The sequence below is a fragment of the Polypterus senegalus genome, chromosome 14 (genome assembly GCF_016835505.1).
Source record: "Polypterus senegalus isolate Bchr_013 chromosome 14, ASM1683550v1, whole genome shotgun sequence".
Classification (NCBI taxonomy): Eukaryota; Metazoa; Chordata; class Cladistia; order Polypteriformes; family Polypteridae; genus Polypterus; species Polypterus senegalus.
In genome coordinates, this window is record NC_053167.1 from 89,900,500 (window position 1) to 89,921,319 (window position 20,820).

General features: G+C 39.0%; 1 protein-coding gene across 2 annotated transcripts in view; it reads left to right on the forward strand.

Annotated features, from left to right (window-relative positions):
* The window catches only part of b4galt2 (UDP-Gal:betaGlcNAc beta 1,4- galactosyltransferase, polypeptide 2), a 648,560-nt gene extending 634,396 nt beyond the window's left edge, over window positions 1–14,164 (forward strand). For both annotated transcript variants that reach the window (XM_039736141.1, XM_039736142.1), the window contains exon 7: window positions 13,683–14,164. In XM_039736141.1, the coding sequence (XP_039592075.1) occupies window positions 13,683–13,833 (151 nt within the window). In that variant the 3' untranslated portion in view covers window positions 13,834–14,164. The remainder of the gene's footprint in view (window positions 1–13,682) is intronic.
* Window positions 14,165–20,820: the final 6,656 nt, after the last annotated feature.

Here is a 20,820-nt window from a genome sequence, read left to right on the forward strand (position 1 = left end):
AGATAATCTGACCTAACGGAAGCATATAGATTGAGAAGAGCAGCGGACCCAGGATAGAGCCTTGTGGAACACCATATCGGATATCATGTGTCTTTGAGATTTGATTACCACAACTCACAAAGAATTTTCTACCTGCCAGGTAGGATTCAAACCAATTTAAGACACTGCCAGAGAGGCCCACCCATTGACTAAGGCGATTTCTAAGAATATTGTGATCAATGGTGTCAAATGCAGCACTCAGATCTAAGAGGATGAGAACAGATAAATGGCCTCTGTCTGCATTTACCCGCAAGTCATTTACTACTTTAACAAGTGCAGTTTCTGTGCTGTGATTTGTTCTGAAGCCTGACTGAAATTTATCAAGAATAGCATGTTTATTGAGGTGGTCATTTAATTGCAAAATGACTGCCTTCTCTAGAATTTTACTTAAGAAGGGCAGGTTAGAGATGGGTCTAAAATTTTCAAAGGCAGAGGGGTCAAGATTATTTTTCTTGAGCAGGGGTTTAACTACAGCAGTCTTAAGACAGTCTGGAAAGACCCCCCTATCTAATGACGAATTAACTATGTCCAGAATATTGTCAATTAGCACGCCTGATATTTCTTTGAAAAACCTTGTTGGTACTGGGTCAAGGACGAGGTGGAGGGTTTCAGTTGAGAGATTATACTATGTAATTCAGGTAAATCTATCCTGGTGAAAGCATTTAATTTGTTTATAACGGAGTACCGGGGCTTTGGAGGTTCTGCAGTGTTGGGGAGATATACTATGTTATCTCTAATATCATTAATTTTTTGATTGAAAAATACAGCAATGTTCTCACAGGTTTCACTGGAAGTATTCTGGGGGCATTCCTTTGTGTTACCTGGGTTTAACAGATGATCAATTGTAGAAAATAAGACTCTGGGATTACTAGCATTGTTATTTATAATATTAGAGAAATAGCAGCGCCTCTCAAGGCGGACTGTGTTATTGTATTCTGTTATTTTAGCCTTCAATATCTCATAATGGATAGTTACTTTAGTTTTCCTCCATTTACGCTCAGCTCTACGACATGTTCTTTTTAAATCAGACACTCTTTGGGTCTTCCATGGAATAACAATACTAGAGGATTTTTTAACTGTCTTTTCAGATGCAACTATGTCAACAGCAGTTCTTACTTTAGAATTAAAGTTTTCCAGTTGCTCATTGTTCTTTTCCTGATATTAGCAACTTACCTTTTCTTGTTTGTTTTTAATTTATATTTGTCACTTTATCTGCCATTTTCCAGTGCCTTGTCCCATCTGTCAAACATGAATCACAGACTTGAAGCTCCTTTTATAAATAAAGCTCATTTCACATCAGAATCATTTTACATGAACAAACAGTGAATGGTAGCATTTTTCTGAATATCACAACAGTGTTTAATAAACAAATAATTAAATTTTTGAATTAACTGGAGGCAGATAAAAGGCAAACGTTGTTCTCCCGTTTTATTGCATGATTTAGAATAACATCCATTGTGTGCCACTCTGACAGGAAAAAGGAGGTCATATTCAGAGAAGGGTGTTGATACTTGCAGTCCTTTTTTTCTCTCACTCCTCATGTCATTTGCAACACTTGTAATGTCCATGGACCCCACTTTCAAGGTGATCCTGGGACAGCGCTCATCCTCTGAGGATTGGGATTCACTAGAGAGAGATCAGTCAGTCAATGGCTCCACTTGTGTTTGTGCCTTATTCAAATGTGTCCATCACAAAAACCCTTTTCATCACTTACTACACAATATCAAGCAAACTGTTACCCTCCTTGAACTTTTGAATCACTTCTTCTCTGCCCTGAAAGTGCCTGCTCAGTAGGATGCTGCCTGTTATGACTGCCTGCTGTGCCCTGTGCCTACCCACTTAAGACTGCATCCTCTCCCATGCCCTAAAATGCATGTGTCATGCGTCAGCTCCTCACTTTACTTCATCAGTCACAGTTAACGCACCTTGTGTATTTTAAGCAGTCTTTTATTGAGTCATATGTCTGTATTTTCTTGTGATTTCTTCTCATCGTGCCCTCCCATATTTCATTTGGACTCAACTTAGTCCTAACAAACTCCTCAGATGCTTCCTGGCGTTTGAGTCTTAATAGGTTTAGTTGCTGACCCTTTCTTTCCAAAGTATGTCTTTCTAAGTTGTGCAATCCACATAAAAAACAATGACACCCATCATTCTTGTCTCTCTTCATTGAATTTATGCCACTTGGACCTGATCACTCAAAGAGAAGACAAGAATCAATGTGTAAGAGAAGTTAAAATCAGACACTCCTTGATGACAGGAATATAGCCATTGCAAGTCTAGGACTCCCTTCAGAACCTAAGAGTAAAGTTATGGAGCTTTTGCATGTGGGCATTATACCAGCCCTAAAATGAAAGTTTGTTCTTCTGTATTTCAAAGATTAGCTTGCAATGGAAGAGTTTTAATTCATAATTACCAATTGTTTCAGTGTAAGTTTTATGGAACATTAGTCAGTCATTTTCCAACCCGCTATATCCTAACATAGGTCACGGGGGTCTGCTGGAGCCAATCCCAGCCAGCACAGGGCGCAAAGCAGGAACAAATCCCAGGCAGGGCACCAGCCCACCGCAGTTTTGGAACATTATATCATTTTAAATATAATCATGAAGTGTAACCTTTGGAAAGATTTTCTTAATAGTTTTATTAGAAGAGAGTGACAATAAGTCTCAGCCATTATCTTTTCTGTACTGTTTGTCACGGTGAGCTCATTTTCTTTTGCTTTAACCATTTTACTGTTAGGAACATCACTCACCACACACCATATTGAAGATAATTATTTACGAAAGGCTGCTATTCTGCAAACAGTGTGAATGATCTTTGAAAGAGGTGGATTTTCTTTCACGTAGGTAGAGGTACTACAGAGTCCATTTCCTCTACATTGCTGCATTTTGAATGTTGAATTTATTCACTTATCTCACTGTTTTGAACACCTGTTATGTTCTTCTTGCTTTCAGAACATAATAGAGGTTATACCTTTTTGTTTGTGTCTTGGGTATTGGCTTGTGGGTCTATCAGAAGGGAATGAGCCTTCTGGGAAGACCACCAAGCTCAGAAAGGTTTACAAAAGAAAGCAGGTGAAATGTGAGGTTAGCTTCAAAATTAACAGCCTTTGTCCTGTCAATTTTTTTTTCATGTTAACAGGACATAAATAAACAGAGAGTCACAGAGAAATGCTGTTTAAAGCCAGTAACTCAGTGCATTAAAGGGCAAGCCAAACTCAAGAATTAAATAATATTCAAAGCTATTGATCTAACTCTGAATGACGTTAATTTTTTTCCCCTTGAGTGCCAAGTCTCATGCTAAAGTCTTACTGCTTAGTAGTCTAGGTTCAGACACTTCATAGTGCGGACTGCCTTATTTTATAGTGAAACTGTGTTGAGGCTACACACGGTACACAAGCCACAAGATATCAGTGCCCACTTTGCCTGGCATCCTTAGCTACAAGTTGTAAATGTAGCATGATGACAGAGGGTAAAACTTTACAAGAGTAACACAACAAGGATAATACAACTTTGCATGTTAATGTAACATTTTCACCACTATATTACTATGCTTGGTAAATACAATACTGCCATCCTTCCATTAGTAATTACGTGTACAGATTAGTACATTCATCCATCTACATAACCAGCCCAATCCGACTGAAGTCAGACTGGAACTGGAGCTTGTCCTTGCAGTATCAGGTTCTATACAGAAGCCAACCATGTTGCTTGATCTCAAGTACTATGATTGGTGGCTTTAGAGTGTGTCATGGTAGGGACAGAAAAGAGAGAGAGAGAGTGAGAGCTGATCAAAAAAAACGAGAAATCTAATTTTCCATGTTATTAAGAAATATACTGTGCACAGGTGACAAACTGCAACCACTACTATCTCAAATTCTGCTGAAATTAAGCCCATACCGTTACAAATGATTTAAGGCTTCCCAAGCTAAAGGTCTTCTTGATTTTACAGTTTGGAAGACAATACCAAAGCATCAAAGGTCAGACATGCCAGTTTTATCTGGAGGCTGCGTAATTAGCGATTAACAGTATGATTGCTATCCATTATACAGAAAAAGAGTCAATTGTGCCATAATGCATGCTGCATTTATAATTGTTGTTTATTATCTTGTTTTTCCTCACTCTTTTCTATCTTGGATAATATTTGTTACTTGTTATTATTTTTTATTACTTTGAGACGTAAGCTGAAGTATAAATTGCAATGATCTTGTTGCATTTGGGAATAAAACTGAAAAGTGATATGGAGTTGTCTTCTCGTATCTGTTTAGAATCACTAAGCTCATTTGTGTTTAGAAATAAGAAATGTCTACAAGTGATTCGATCATCTTCATTTTACTTTATTTGCCATTTTGAAATTATGCTGTGTTATGTGGGTGTCTCCTTTGTTAACTATGTGCATCAGTGCCGTCTAAGGTTTACAAAAATCACATTGTTTGTATCAATCATCACTTTATGCCAAAACCGGTTGTTTTTTGTGACTCAGTTTCAAAAGCAAACTCATAATGGGCTTTTATTGTTAAACTGCTGAAGTGAGTGAGCAGAGCCTGCAGGCTGTCTAACAGGCTATGACTGCTATCTCTGTTTCAGGTTTTTTTATATACTTTTTGATTTTCTTTCTGAAATTAGCAGGTGATTTTTTGATGTGAATTCCTTTCAACAGGAGATCAGCTGTGACATTTTTTAACAAATTGTGTTGTTATTGCTGGTAGCCATATAAATGTGCTAGGAATCCAAAGTCTTGCATTCATCCATCCCTGTCCCTAACCTGCTTATCCAGGGCAGGGCCGTGGGGCAGCTACAGCCCATAACAGCAATCATAGGGCACAAGAAAGGAAGAACACTTGGACAGGGTGCCAGTCTATCGCAGGGCGAACACACAAACAATGCACAAAAGCTCACACTAGGATTAATTTAGCGAAGGCAATTCACCTAACCTGCATGTCTTTGGACTGTGGGAGGAAACTGGAGGACCCAGAACAAACCAAACTGGGAGAACATTCACACTCCACAAAGGAACACACTCCTCAATCTCTTTTCCTCAAGGTTGTAGTACTACCACAGTATGATTTAGCACCTGGTCCACTGAACAAAAAATCAGAATTTTATGAATATTAATTTGTGTTTCAGCTTCTGGTGTTTAGTAGTTGATGTTGATATTGAGATATTTTAATACTGTCCTTTGGTAGTGTTACTGCACACCAAAATAACATGTTGATGGATGTTCATCTTGTGTGAATTTTATTGACCCCGGTTAAGGGGTAAAACAGTCTAAGCAGAGATGCCCAGATGTCCTTTTTCCCTGCCACATCCTCCGTTCATTATGTATATTAGTCAGTAGTCTCATTTCCAATGGCTGCAGTCAGTGTGTATGTGAGTTTGTTGCTTTCCCATCAATTCTGAGATTTATGTCTGAACCAGAGAGCAGTTTATGTTTCTACGAGTGAAGCTAATCCTTGATAGGCCATGAAAGGCAAGAGATGGTGGTAAAATAAAGGGCATGACATATTTAACTATAAATTTAATTGGTGGAACCATTAATAATCTAAAGTAATATTGACAAAGAAATAAAAAGCCTGAAATAGGAACAGAAGACCATTTTTGAAAGGCATAATGAAAATATGGAAAAATCATTTAGAATTCAGCTATAGTGAAAAGTACTAGAAAGAAGGTGGGAGCACAGGCTTGTTTAGTCAACAGCCAGGTTGTCCCAATATCTCATCCAGCTATTTATGAAAAGTTGTCAGAGGCTCTTCCTTAAATACATAATTTGGTAGTTTACTTCAAATTTCTGTGAACAAAGCTTCCCAATTTCCACTGTAACCACAAGGGGGTGCCAGAGAGTCCCAAACTACAGATCCAGCAATGCACCGCACATTAATAGAATAAAGTAAATATTTATTCCTCAATGCAAATTCACAGACTTCCTTCCAGCAATGTGCCTCAATTATACAATAAATACATACAGTCAACTGACGATTCTTCCTCCTTCTCTATCTCCGTTGAGTGTTACCTGCTGCCTCCCGACTCTGACTGCACTACGTATAGCAGTGGGCTCCTCTTTATGCCAGAACCAGGAGTGCTTCTAGTACCATGCCGTGTCTTCCGGGGAGCACTCCTAGAACATAAGAAAAATAGGGAGCCCCCCCCACTGAGTGTGCCCTGTCTCAATTCCCAGAGACCACAATGGGTCTGCACTTCCACATTCACATCTCTCAAGCATCCCTGTGGGTGTCCCAACTGGGTTCCCATATGAGGATCACTGCCTCCTGGCATATGGGGGATGGAATCACTCCTGACTCTCGGCTTCTGCTGGTCTCGCTTTTAACTTATACCAGCTGGGTACAAAGTTATTTATTTTTTCTGCTGGCCTATCCATCTGCGTCATTGTACTAGCCTTCTGTCCGGGTAATGGCTTCTTCCCCATCTCATCCGGGATACACCACTTTGAACGCAACTGCCCTTTACCTTCTACCAGTGTCTGTGATTCAGTGATTCACTATTTAATGGGCAGATTTTAGCTGAATCAGCTTTATCAGTGCCTTCAGAGTGAGGATTTTTCACACTTGGATTAGGACTCCATGTTGAAGACTAAGGAGGTTCAGTGCCTTTAGCCTGGCAGAGTAGTACAGGCCCTTTACTCCGGGGATGTACTTGGTTGTGCTCCTCTCTACAAATTCTAGAGTCGCTGTGCTTTTATTAAAGTGAGTTTCAGACTTGCTTTCCTTTCTTAGAGTTTGAGAGTAACATTTATATTAAAAAGTTTTTACAAAATTACCTAATATTTAATTTGCCCGTTTAAATATTTTTATTTGCTGCCTGGAAAATAAGAGGACGGTGTAACTGTATTCCTGTAAATCCCCTTCAGATTACAGTGATGCCAGTCTTGTACTTATAATTAATATTCATTTTGCCAGCATGTTAATCTCCCAGGTGTTTTTCCAGCTTTCAAGACAGTTGAAGGCTTTTTGAAAGGTTTTTGCTGACTCCTTTGGAAAAATATAGCCTACGATTCAGCTTTATGAATTCTCAAGAAGTTTCTCTGATAGGCATATTTTACTTTATTATTTTGAAAAATACATTGTGACAGTTTCATCTTTTAATTTCTTTTGGCTTTTGCTTAGATTATATATACCTTTTCTTGAGCAGTTGCTTTTTGTTTGTATCAGTATAAGTCAAAGTATCTGCAATTTATTTATTAAAACAAATACAGGAAGAACACTGAGTTTACTTGAACATAAATCTTTGACATAGGCTTCTAGGCTACTAACACAGTCAGTCTAGAGTTGACAAGCCCATTGGTCGGACCATGTCATTGGCACAATTTAGTGTTGTCAGCAGTAGTGGATATGGATGGGCAACCTGATTGTTCTTGCTCTATAATGCTCATACAGTCATTAATGATTTTTTAAGTCCACTTCCTTGAGAGAAAAATTGCTTCCATATGGCACTGAATATTAATGATGAATCTACGCTCTTGATACACCTTAAACTCTCCGCAAACAATAATAGAAAGCTGCTCTTCATTAGTGCATGCAGAAAGAGATCAGCCAAGTTAACATGCTCAAAAGATGCACAATACCTGAACAAACTCATCAGGAAAACCTGCTGCATCACAGCACTAACCCTGGACACACTGGAAGCTGCTGCGGAAAACAGGATTGTGGGAAAATTGGATGTCAATATGAAATATCCCCTCTAGGAGGCGCTCTCTTGGAGCACTTTCAGCCAGAGCTTCATTCCACTACAGTGTGCCAAGAAGCGCTTCTGGGGTTTTTTCCTGCCAACTGCTATCAAGCAATTCAGTTCTTCCTCCCAATGTTCCAAACTAAATACTGCTACTCTTTAAATTCATTTTACAATTTCCGCACAAGAATTATTATTTATTTACAAATTTGATTGATTGATTAATTGATTGTATTATTTCTGTCCTGTGAATCTGTATCTTTGTTTTTATTTTTCTGCTGTTGTATGCATCTATATGTTCCCTTGGGTATAATAAAGTTGTTCTAATCTAATTTCATCTAATCTAATCTAGCCAGAGCTAATCTAATGTAAAAATTATCCAGAAAGTATGAACCTATGTGACAATAACTAAGACAGACTTAGCTCAAATACAGTACACCTGAGTATCTGTTGTCACTTCTAATAGTATAAAATGAGTTTAAACATTATTAAACCCTTTATCCCCATTAAATACTTTATAGTGGTGAATGTTGAATTGTACTTACTTTTCAAGTTCAAGTTTATTGTCATGTGCACAGTAAGGAAACACATTTCCCTGTACAATGAAATTCTTTCTTTGCTGTCCACACCAAATGACAAAATCAATGTATAAAGATAAACATAAATAATAAGTAGCAGATAGATAAGTAACAGAGGCAGCATAAAGTATAAAAACAGAATAGAAATATAAAGTGTCATTGTGCAGGTAGGTGTGTGATGGAGGTAAATAGAATGAGGTGAACCATGGTTATACACTCCAGTCGGTTATTTAGGAGTCTAACAGCCTTGGGAAAGAAAGAGTTCTTTAGCCTGGAAGACCTGCATTTCATACTTCTATACATCCTGCATGAGGGTAGAAGTGTCAACAGTTCGTGTTGGGGGTGGTTGGGGTCCCCGAGGATCAAGGCAGTTCTCCTGCAGAAGCTGCAATTGTAGATGCTCTGCAGAGAGGGCAGTGGGGTCCTGGTGATCTTCTCAGCAGTCTTTATCACTCTCTGCATGTGTTTGCGGTCCATAGCAGTAGTGTTGCCATACCACACGGTGATGCAGCTGGTCAAGATGCTCTCAACAATGCAGCTGTAAAGGTGGCCGAGGATCTTAGTCAACATACCAAACTTCCTCAGCCTCCTCAGAAAGTACAGTCGCTGTTGAGGCCTCTTGACCAGTTGTGTGATGTTAAGAGGCCAAGTGAGGTCCTCACTGATGTAGCTGCCCAGGTATTTAATGCTTCTCATCCTCTCCACTTCAAGCCCTAGGATGAACAGCGGCCGGTGAGGTCTCCTTTCCTTCCTCATGTCCACTATCATCTTCTTCGTCTTGTCTGTGTTGAGGGTGAGGTTATTGTCCTCACACCATAACGCCAGACTGTCCAATCACTGCAGTGTCATCTGCAAACTTCAGAATGATGTTATCTTTGTGGGAGGCGACACAGTCGTGGTTGAACAGGGTGTAGAGGATGTGGCTGAGGACGCATCCCTGTGGGGTGCCTGTGTTTGTGATAATGGTGGCTGAGATCCTATTACCAATCCTGACAGACTGGGGCCTGCCAGACAGAAAGTCTAGGAGCCAGTCGCAGAGGGTGGGGTGCAGGCTAAGTGCAGACAGTTTATGGGTGAGTTTATGGGGGATAACCATGTTAAAGGCAGAGCTGTAGTCAACAAAGAGCATCCTGATGCAGGAGTCTTTGTTCTCCAGATGGGAGAGGGAATAATGTGTGGCCGCAATGGCATCTGAGGTGGACCTGTTGGGCCGGTAGGCATACTGCAGGGGATCCAGAGTGTCCAGTATGTTGTTCTGAATATGGGCCAGCACTACTCTCTCAAAACACTTTATGATTGGAGTGAGTGCTACCGGCCTGTAATCATTCAGGCAGATGGGTGAGCTTTTTTTAGCAAGGGGAACGATGATCATAGTCTTAAAGCAGGATGGAACGATGCGCTGACAGAGGGAAAGATCGAAGATGGAGCAGAGAACATCAGCCAGCTCATTGACACATGCTCTGAGGGCCCGCCCAGGGATGTTGTCCTGGTCCTGCTGCTTTACGGGGGTTGATCTTCCTTACTGATTTCTGTACCTGACCTGAAGAGACCGTTGGGGGAGGGGAGGGGGGTTGTGTGGTCTAGGTGTGTGTGTGCCCCCACTATGTGCTGTTGCCTGATGTCTCAAAGCGGGTGTAGAACGTGTTGAGATCATCCGGCAGACTTTTTGTGGAGCTGATTGTGCTGGTGGTGGTCCTGTAGTCTGTGATGTGCTGTAGACCCTGCCACATACATCCAGAGTCAGCAGTAGATCAGAAGCCATCCAGCTTCTCTCTGTACTGCCTCTGGGCTGCTGTGATGGCTTTTCTTAGTCCGCACTTTGCAGCTTTGTACTCCATCTCAGTGCCTGATCTAAATGCAAGAGAGCGGGCACGCAGCATGTGACGTACCTGACTGTTTATCCAGGGCTTCTGGTTGGGGAACTTCTTGACTGGTATTGTGGGCACAATGTTGTCAATGCAGGTGCTAATGTACCCAGGTACGTACTCAGCATAGTCCTGTATGCTGTTAGAAGAGTCCTCTACAGTGGCTGTAACCCTAAACACATCACAGTCTGTCTGAGCAAAACAGTCCTGCAGGGCGCTCTCAGTCTCTGGGGTCCAAAGTTTAACTTGCTTAATGATAGGGTTTGTTTGTTTCAGCCTTTGTCTGTAGGCTGGGTACAAGAAGTGAGTGAGATGATCTGATTGTCCGAAGTGGGGGTGGGGTGCAGCCCTGTATGCACCGCGTATTGTTGCTAAACATGATCCAGTGTGTTCTTCTCATGGGTGGGAATGTTCACGTGTTGGTTGTATTTGGGAAGTATAGTCCATAAATGGCACAAATTAAAGTCGCCAGCTGCAATAAAAACAGCATCGGGATGAGCCGTCCCTAAGGCTCTGATGACATCATGGAGTTTGCCGAGCACTGGTGCGGAGTTAGCTCGCGGTGGGATGTAAACAGCGGCCAAAAACACATTGGTGAATTCCCTCGGTAGATAATAGGATCGGCATTTCAGCAGTAAAAACTCCCCATCTTCTGAGCAGTGCTTATAAACAGTCTGTACATCTCCACACCACAAGTTGTTAATAAACATACATACCCACCTCCCCACAACCCACCCCCAGCCTCACTGGAGGCTTCGGTACGGTCTCCACAGTGCACGAAGTGAGCCTGTGGCTGTACAACGCTGGGACTTTGTCTGAAAACCAGGTCTTGGTGTAAATTAGAGTGCAGCACTCTCTTATTTCCCGCTGCTCTGTAATCCTGGCTCTCAGCTCATCCAGTTTGTTTTCTAGAGACCACATGTTGGCTAGCAAGAGGCTGGGTAGCGTTGGTCGGCTAGCGCGGGCTTTCAGCCTAGCATGGAGCCCTCCCCTCTTGCCTCGCTTGTGCCACCGTCTCTGGAGCACTCTCCTGGGATCAGCTTGGTCACTTGAGCTCGGTGCTACGGGGTCTTCGTGGGTGTGGTTGTGGTGTTGGCTGCGGGAGCGAACAATGAACTGTAGCTCAGATGGTATAAAACCAGTAAATTCCAGGGTACTGTGTGAGTTAGCAATGTCCAGCAATGCCTGTCATCTGTATGATAGCAGCAGCGCAAGGCATTTGTGCGCTGTAGAGAAGGCGAAAAACAAAAACACAAAACAAAACAAAAAATGGCATGGAGTGGAGCGAGCAAACACGCCGGCCTCGGAGGGCCATGACTTTTCAGCATTTTCATTAATTTAGATTATAAGAAGAAAATCGCAATTTCAGTTTAAGTGTCATATCACCTTTATCTGTAAGCACTGTTTTCATAAAGATGTAATGTTTCCCTGTTCAAATATGTTTGAAAAGTCAACAATATTCATGAGTTTAATTTACTTTTTCACATGACAGGACAATTGGGTATAGAAGTTCTAGGGCTCCAACCAGGAGCTCCCCAATCATTGCAACATTTTGGCACCCTCCAGTGGTATCAGGCTGTAAATTAGGAAGGGTAGCAAGAGAGTCTTTCTCACTCTCCTTCTTCTCGTTGAATAATACCCTTTTGCTTGTTATATGGCTTATCCCAGCATAGCAGAAGTTGTAGAAATGGAGGCCAGATATCAACACTGTCTGATATGCTTAACTAAGTAGTCTCAAAAGACTGAGACTAAGATGGGACTAACTTAGGAAGGGAGTGTGCTGGCATTATACATAGAGAGGAGGAAGTGGTGAGTCCACAGGATTAGAGGCAGAGATGAGGTCAGGATCAGGGTGGGAACTGGAACCGGAAGTAGCATCTGGGGGTTGTCTTTATGTAGACTTTCCTTCTGTTTAGATTGTAACTTTGGATCTGCTAGATCTCTTCCTATCAAAGTTTATTCCAATTTCCAATTGCCTCTGGATTGAGTAGGACACTGTACTTACTGACAATTTTGATATTTTTTGCAATTTCTCTAATCGAAAGGCTTACACTTCTAAGGGTAATGATGCTTTGTTTCATTTAATGTAATTGCCATTTTCTTGCCATTATCACTGGGATATTGTCTAAGCAGTACTTTAGAGGATGTAGTAACACAGTCTGTTCTAACTCTGCCTTAACACAGACAGAGGGATTTTAAGTAATCAACAGAAATTGTGACACCTGTACAAATTGTTTCCTTCAACCTGAATGGCTTAATTTATTTTAATTGCTGCAAAATATCTGTAGGTTGTAACCTATGAGTTGTTCCCTGTAGAAGACCCATTTGTAATATTCTTAAATTTCCTTTTTTCAGTTTTTACTAACCTAAAGTTTATATTTACGCCTCTTGCAGTTTACTATAATAATAATAAATTTTATTTATATTGCACTTTATATTTTAGCAATCTCAAAGTGCTACAGAGTAAAAATAAAAATAATAAAACAAGAGAATCTATTTATACTTTAACAAAATATCTTTCTAAAAAGATGAGTTTTTAGATTCCGTTTAAAAACATCAGTTGACTGTGGGGCTCTCAGGTAGTCAGGGAGGGCGTTCCACAGTCTCGGCGCCACAGATGAATAAGCCCCATCACCCATACTGCTCATCTTTTCACCATTTAAAGTCATTCATTTCATTTCAGCTGATTAAATTTGAAGACATTTGAAAACTGGAAAAAGTGAAGTGTTATAAAACTTTTGACTGGTAGTGCATATGTGTGTGTGTATATATAATGCATAGTTATGACATTTAAAAGATGACTATTGTAATTGTTGGTTTTACAGAAGAATGGCTGGTTTATTGATGTTACAGTATGTGTATATATTTAACATCTATAGTTATGTCCCACATCTTTAAATGATGTTATAACAGTGGATCTCCCACCATACCCAACTGCATACCTGGACAGCCAGCCTTAAATTAATGCATTCAGTTTTGGGAGAGAGATGCTATATCTACAGCACACATAATAATGAAAGATGTTAGTTTTGACTTCATGTGCATGCAATTTAACACAGTACAATGGAAAATTCTTAAAAGTGATGCCAAAAGAGTCAGTAAATGACAGAAAATTAAGTATAATTGAAATAAAGTGGCTGAATGCTGGCAGTAAGCGGCACAACTGAAAGCATTCAGTGGAGACTTATCTAAATGGCAGGGTATTGTGCCATTCATGTTTAAAAAAGAGGCTGAACACTGTTACACATTCAATAAAAAAAGGGAATAGAATAATTTCATTTCTTACAAAAAAACGAAAGCTAGACAACCAGTCTATCAAGTGAAAAGAAAATAATTGGCTGCAGACAATTTGTTCTTGCAATGTTTCTTATACTAAATGTATTTATTTAAAATACTGCATGTATTCTTAAAATGTAAGCAGTTGGTGAAGTCCATAAAATTGAAATCTTTTTCTTGGACTGAAAATCTTACTTTGCTGCATTAGAGTCATTATTATAAGTGTTTCCTTTTTTCCTTTTCAGGTTTAACAAAATACAGAATACAAAGACAACAATGAAGCGAGATGGAATAAATTCACTTCAGTACCGCTTGTTACAGGTCACAAAGTACCCTTTGTACACAAATGTCACTGTGGACATCGGCAAACCTCCTCCAAGGTCACCCAGAGGATAGGACTACCCTCTGAAATCCAGGGACTAACTCCTCTGATTCTTCGATGGCAAGCAAACCAAGTACCCACTCCTGCAGTATTCCTCTCTTCTTGTCAATCAGGGGAGCAGTTGAAACAGGAAAGCCTTAACCAATGCCTGAAGTTCTGAGGTTTGATGCAGGAAGAGGGGGAACTATAGGCCCCAAGGGGACAGCACAAGCCACGTGTTTTGTGCAGCGTATCAGAAGGCCATTTGCTTATCGACCTAGAGCTACTGTCCACCAGAAGCTAACTCTCATTGTAACTGCTAGTTCTCGAGCTAATGTTCTTTGCAGTGATCACCACCCTGAAAACTGGAAGCATCTCGAAAAGCATATCTTACTACAAGTGCTTTACTTTTTTTCTGTTCTTTCTCTTATTTTACTGTGAAGTCTCTGCTATACAGTAACTCCAAATAATTTCACAGCAGGGTGTTCCACCTGAATTGTAACAAGTTCAATCTGTACATATCTATTTTTTTTTATTATTATTATTATTAAAGCCGGAACCTGTTATAATACAAGAAAATTCATTTCTATTCATTTGACAAAAATGTTAGAATTTTTTTTTGGTGTAACAGTTGAACAAGACTTTTTTTATTGTTATAGATGAAAACTAAAATCTCATAACCAAGGCCAGCCTATATTTCTTATGGATCTGTTTAAAAATATTTTGTTTCATTTCTTTTTATTAGTTTGCTTTATTATTATTATGATTATTATGATGACTGTATTCTTTATACTAAAGTGAATGTGCATCAGTGGTTGATCTTTTTGACATTAGTATTATTTTCAGTATGTGAAGACAATGCTGACCATAATGAGGCGGAAAATAACTTTCAGATAGTAAGGTATGGATAATTAAAAAGCAGTCCAGCATTTTCTGTCAAAAATGTACAGGTCACTAAGGGAGCAGCTGGCCAGCATTTAATGTACAACAGATTAACAATGAAGAAATTGGCGTAATCGACAGGAACTGTGGCCAGAAAGAGATCACTTTTGACAGGTACCATTTCTCCTTTATTATTTTTTTTCTTCAAAATGTACAGTAGATGAATTATCAGAGTAAAATATAATTGTCTCTTTTCACATTTAATACAGAGACATGTGAAAAATGATTGTGCTTCATTTAAAGTACCAATCCTCGGTGGAATAACAATACAGTGTGGGTGTCTGGAATGATACAGTCAGTAAATTCTGGATTCTTTTCTTTTCCTTTGTCCAACTTTTTTTTTTTTTACCTTATTATGTTATTGATAATTGCTGACAAAAATATTTGTGCAGAATAATACATAGCATTTTTCTAAATGAAACGGCACTAAATAGGACAGAATAGCTTGAACATCTAAAATCCGCTTTTTCAGACTAATTCTTTTTAATTTTTTTTGGTTTTAATTTGTACTGCCTAAACACCAAATTGATGCCTTTGGAATTTTTACAAGGGGCATATAAGACTGGCAATGCTGCATTGTGGGAGATTTTTTCTAACTGTGTTCTTCTGTACAGTGATATGTTATAAAATCTGTTTGTTTTTTTTTTTGTATTGGCAAAACAACACTGTCTAGAATTCAAATAGTTGCAGCGTTTGACAGTTTATATTAAAACTGCTTTGGTTTTGAAGAATTTTTACCTGTAGAGGGTTAATACTTCTTTTTCTTACGTAATATTTCTGTATCTTTATTTTGGGACAGCTTCAGTAAATATATCAGAAATTCTGAACCAAATAACATTTATCCATACTTTAGAACACTGTTGTCATTTTGTTCAAATAACTTGGGTGTGGGCAAACTCTGCCATAATATGGAAGTCTAAAGTGGCTCGAACACTAGAGTCTGGAGGTGATACTTTTATTATCTTTCTTGTAATGAGTTCTTTTGCAAGTACTCCTCTCTTTAATGTTTCTTTTCTCTGTGTTTTCTAGTGTGAGGCCTAAACTTATTCAATCGCTTCTTGTGGTTAAAAGTAACCCAGCTTCAGTGGTGACTGCATTACAGTTACAGCAGCCATATTTACACTACTGTAACCTTTTAAAAGAAACTGTAGCATCTAACTAACATTCCGTACACCAGACGAGCGAAATATATATTTTTAGGCCATGTTTAATAATTTAAATATGAACTTAAAACAATCCTAATAACAATGATGATATTTTAATACATAAAAGTACAGTTTTTTTTCTTAGAAAGAAGAAAAGAGTGTAGTGCCTCAGGACGTGTAAGAATTATGTAGTTCAATTATCGTTTCCTCACTTAAAGTGTCGCAGTGAAGACAGGAGAGACAGTTCTTTGATTTCAGATCTGTTATATTTTAATTCTCAGTGGATCTGCTGACAAAAGTAAACTATTTAGGGTTACCATACATTTCTTTGGACATGTCCTTTTTTTTTTTTTTTACAAAATTTCCAGATTGCCTGTGCTTTTCACACTGCGGCCTATCATTCCCAACCTAGTTTACTTTTTTCACTTCACTTCACCTCCTTTTTTTTATTTTAAATTTTATTCTTAACAAATATTAGATGACCCCACAAAGGCGATACAATAGATCAGTGGTTCTCAAACGATAAGCAGCAGCACCAAGTGCGCATTACCAAGTGCGCATCAGGGGAGTTAATAAATAAATATCCTTGCCGGGGCATCCACACCCCCCTGTCCCCAGGCCTATATGGACATAAGCTTCAAAATTATATGGAGAAAGTCTTTTTTTTATTTCTGTGTCCTCTTTTTGGCTCAGGAAATATGGTAATCCTATTAACCTTAACTTAAGCTTGAATGCATAAGCTGTATATAGCATCTTAAAATGACGGTAGCCTCATTTAAAATATGTGTGGCCATTTATTAGTGGAATAAGCAAAATAATCATAGTTTTTTTGTGTAATGGTGATATTTTCATGTACCAGACTGGTGCATATAACTATTATTTATCTGTTTCACTTGTTTTATTTAAAAAAAAAAAGTAAAAATATCAATTTTTGCTGCAGTTTGTTGGCACTTTATATGGCAGCTACTGGATGGAAGTAACTAGAGGTGCTCAGAATTTAATCAGCTCTGTGCATGAGCATAAGCGGTTCAGGAATTTCTGAAGATACAGACTTTCAGATAGACATGATTTTGTTTTTCTCTGGCAGAATAGTGATGAGGAAAAGTGGAAACGTGTAAGAAGGATGGGTAAACTTTTGAACCTTCTTTCATGATTATAAGACTTTGGTCTTTCTTCAGCTGTAAAATTAAACAAGCAAAGTGAATATGATGCATACAGCACCCTACCTGTGACTTTAGCCTCATTTGAATTATTGTCGGTCATTATATTTTATTCATGGAAATTAATGAATTTAAATTTTGCCAGATTGTGAGGGTATTTTCTGTTTTGATGAGTCAGACTGACTTACATTATGTGGACACTAGAGGGTGCGGCATCTCCTCAAACCCAAAACACAAGTGCAGTCACTTCATACAGTCAAAGCTTCAGTAAATGTGATATTTTATTAATCCTGATACTTTATACAGGATTCAGTCCTCCTCAGACAGACTTTTCTCCACAATAACTCCTCTGTCACTTCTCCAGGCGAGCTTTGTCCTCGTTCTCCTGACTCAGCTCACCTGAATGGGGCCGGGTGGCTCCTTTCATCCCAGGACCCAGGAGTACTTCTGGTGCCAAATGACTACAGCCTGGAAGTACCTTTCTTACAGTATCCCTGTACTGGCACCCACACACCCTGACAGGGTTGTTCCCTAAGACTAAATGTCCCAAGGTGCCCTGCAGGAGTATAAAGGGAGCTCTGCCACCTGGCATACTGGGTGAATTAACAGCCCACATAGACTCTCCTTTACATTTTTTCCCGGCTAAGATAGGCACTGAAAGCAATTTGGCCAGTATGCCTGTCCACCCACCTGGGACCTCCCGTCCAGGTAAAAAACCATCCTCTCTCATGGTCGAATGCCCTATCATTTGGCATTCGCAGTTGTCATTATGTCCGCTCCTGGACACTGGCTGAGGCCAAAGTCAATGACTCTTTTAGCAACGTAACAACAGAACTTGGTTTCTAAATGTTGTACTGAGTAATTCCCATCCTTACACACAATATCTTGTGGTTTTAAATGTTATCTGTATCCTGTGGAGAACTTTGAAGGAGAGAAATGTGAAGTATTCTTTAGGTCAGTTAGTTCAATAAATGGTTTTAAACTTGTAATCCTTAAGTGTATAAAAATGTAGGATCTGTGCAGAAATATTCTATGTACTAAATTATTTCAGCAGCTTCAATGCATTTTGTTAGATCTGCGTAAAGGAATGCATTGTGCCGGCTTTTAGTGATATCTTACCAAGTCATTTATATCCAAGGTACTTGTAAGATACTTTTGTGAAAATAAAATGAATCATTGTGCAATTTATTGCAACAATCCGGGCAAACTTCTCTGTTACTATAAATATTTAAAATATGGTTATCTATTATATTAAAGTGGTATACTAGATCATAAACAAGTACTATAAATGCTCAACTAAATTGTTATTATGAAAATCACATTTGCTCCTTTTTGCTTATTTTAACATACTCGTTTCAATGAAGTTTGCTGTTCTATAAACCCTCCAACTCAGACTCCCCATATATTTTTATGCCTTCTTCTTTGCTGTGTCTCTCAGATTAAACACCTGGATTGTTGCTTGCTGGATCTCCTAATACATCCTGGACATTGAATGTTAGAAGAAATAAAACTTGATTTGTGGTTTTCACACTTTTTAACCTCCTTGGCATTAACGTCATACATGGTTCGGGCTTGGAATTCTATGTAAATTCAGTTAAGCCCGAGTCAAACTCATGGTGAGTGTAACAATCCACTTTACACAGTTATGCCCAAATAATTCTTGGTACAGTATTCTGCTGTCATCTAGTTCTAAGAGTTCTGCCACTTTATGATAACTCTATGGTACCTCCTCAATATTCATGAGTGGGTTGAAGCCTTCGACCAAAAATAAAATTGCAAACATAACGCCAGTTATAGAATAAGCCAATTCATTGTCCGAATGTGAACCCGGTAATCAGACCTTGACTCAGATTGTGAGACTGATGAATATGGCACAGTATGACCAAACTGCCATGATATACCTGTTGACTTCAGCAGTGCGAAACTTCACAATGGTGCGACAGTGGCAAAATGACTGCAATCAGGAGCAAGGACAACAAAGATGTTAGCCCCCTAAGTACTTTCACAATGTGGCAACCGTCAATGTTCATGTCAGGAAATTTCTAAGTCATCAGGTCATTAAGCCTTGCACTGTGGTAGCCTACAGTAACATAAGGGGTATGTTGATTGTGCAGTTCAGGCACAAGCAACAGAAAAAATATTATTAGAAAAGTACACAAAGGAGACACGGCTCTACTGTCCCTATTGCAACTCTGGGCCGTGCGTTCAGTACAGAAGTGGATGCTAGACTTAGCTTTCCTACTGTATTTATTTTGACATTTTGGTCTTTATATGTTTCTGTTATACTTAATAACGGTTTTTCTTGTTGAAAAAAATGTATCATTTTTGGCTTGTTTTTCGAGGGTAAACATAAACAAGTTTTTTTTTTTTGCTGTGATAGAAGAAGCAGAAAACCTTTAAATAGAACTCTGTGGAATGGAACTGGAGTGTTACAGCAATATGGAAAATTTAGGTAATTGTGATTTTGACATTGTGGAATCGTATTCTTGTTTATAATTATTATTAGTCTTGAACTGTCATGCTTTTTAATAGAAAAATCAAAACCAGAACAGGGACTGATTTTTTTTTTACTTTTTATCCTCCTTATCTACTCTTTCCTTTGGGTCCTGCTTGTCTTGTCTCAAGAGCAGGTCACCAGCCTGTGCCAGGTCTTTGTCTCTTCTTTGTTGTACTTTGAAACTACTTTTTAAAAAAATATTCTCTACATTGGCTGAATGTACCTTGTTAATTTTTCCTTCTCTTTTTGGATTTTAGAATATTTATAATTTGGTTCTTTCATTAGTTTGTCAATTTAAGGCCTTTTGAAAGTTCCTTGTGGTAACTTTGCTATTATGCAATGGTTCGTTACTAATGGGCACAATCATGGACGTTGTGCCAGATAACGTCACTGATGCAAAGGTTTATAAGAATGTATTCACATCATCCGAGATTGTGGAATTTAATTTACGTTAGTTAGGTTGTTATGTATTTGATCTGCTTAATAGGCATATAGTCACTTTTGGTTTTGACCTCAACTTATCTGATTATTAAAAACATTTTTCTTTCTATTGCCCTTTTTTACCTTGGCACTGCATTCTTGCGTTCACACTGTAGTTGTCCAGAGGAAAATCTGGGATTTACTATATAATCAGAATGAGGTGGCACCACAGTCAGCACTGTTGCCTTTATACCTGCAGAATCTTTTGTTCAACTTCTAGAATTTCACTGTCTGTGACTGTAATACACAGGGGTTGACCTGCACCCTGATCTTGAAGTTGCTGTGGAAGAGGAATATGAGTTAGGCCTGTAAAGGCACCCATTCTAAATTACTGATCGAGAATATAACTCAATCAGCAAGTTTTCAATCGTCATTTCTCCTTAGGGATAATAATCCATTGCGCAAACCCCATGGTAACATTGATGGTCCTTGCTCATCTGGCTTTCAAAATTGTCCTGCACCAATTTGGCAAAGTGGGGAGGGTCTTGTCCCTGTCATGATTTAGGTTGTATGTGTGACTCACTTTAGTTTAAATGTGGGCAAGTTTCAGAATTGCTGCTTAACTCACATGCATCTGCCATTTACTAACATTATAATGTTGTTTACAACACGTGATTGGTTACTGAGTTATTTTGAAAAATTCTCATTGGGTAAATCATTGTTTGGCTAAACATTTGTTGGTTCAGTCTTGTCAACCTTCAGGTGTAAACAGGCACAATCAGGCAGCTCAGGCTTATCAGTCCTTCCAAGGTTGAGATGGATGGCACAAAGTCTTATGGCCTCACACACAAGGCCTAC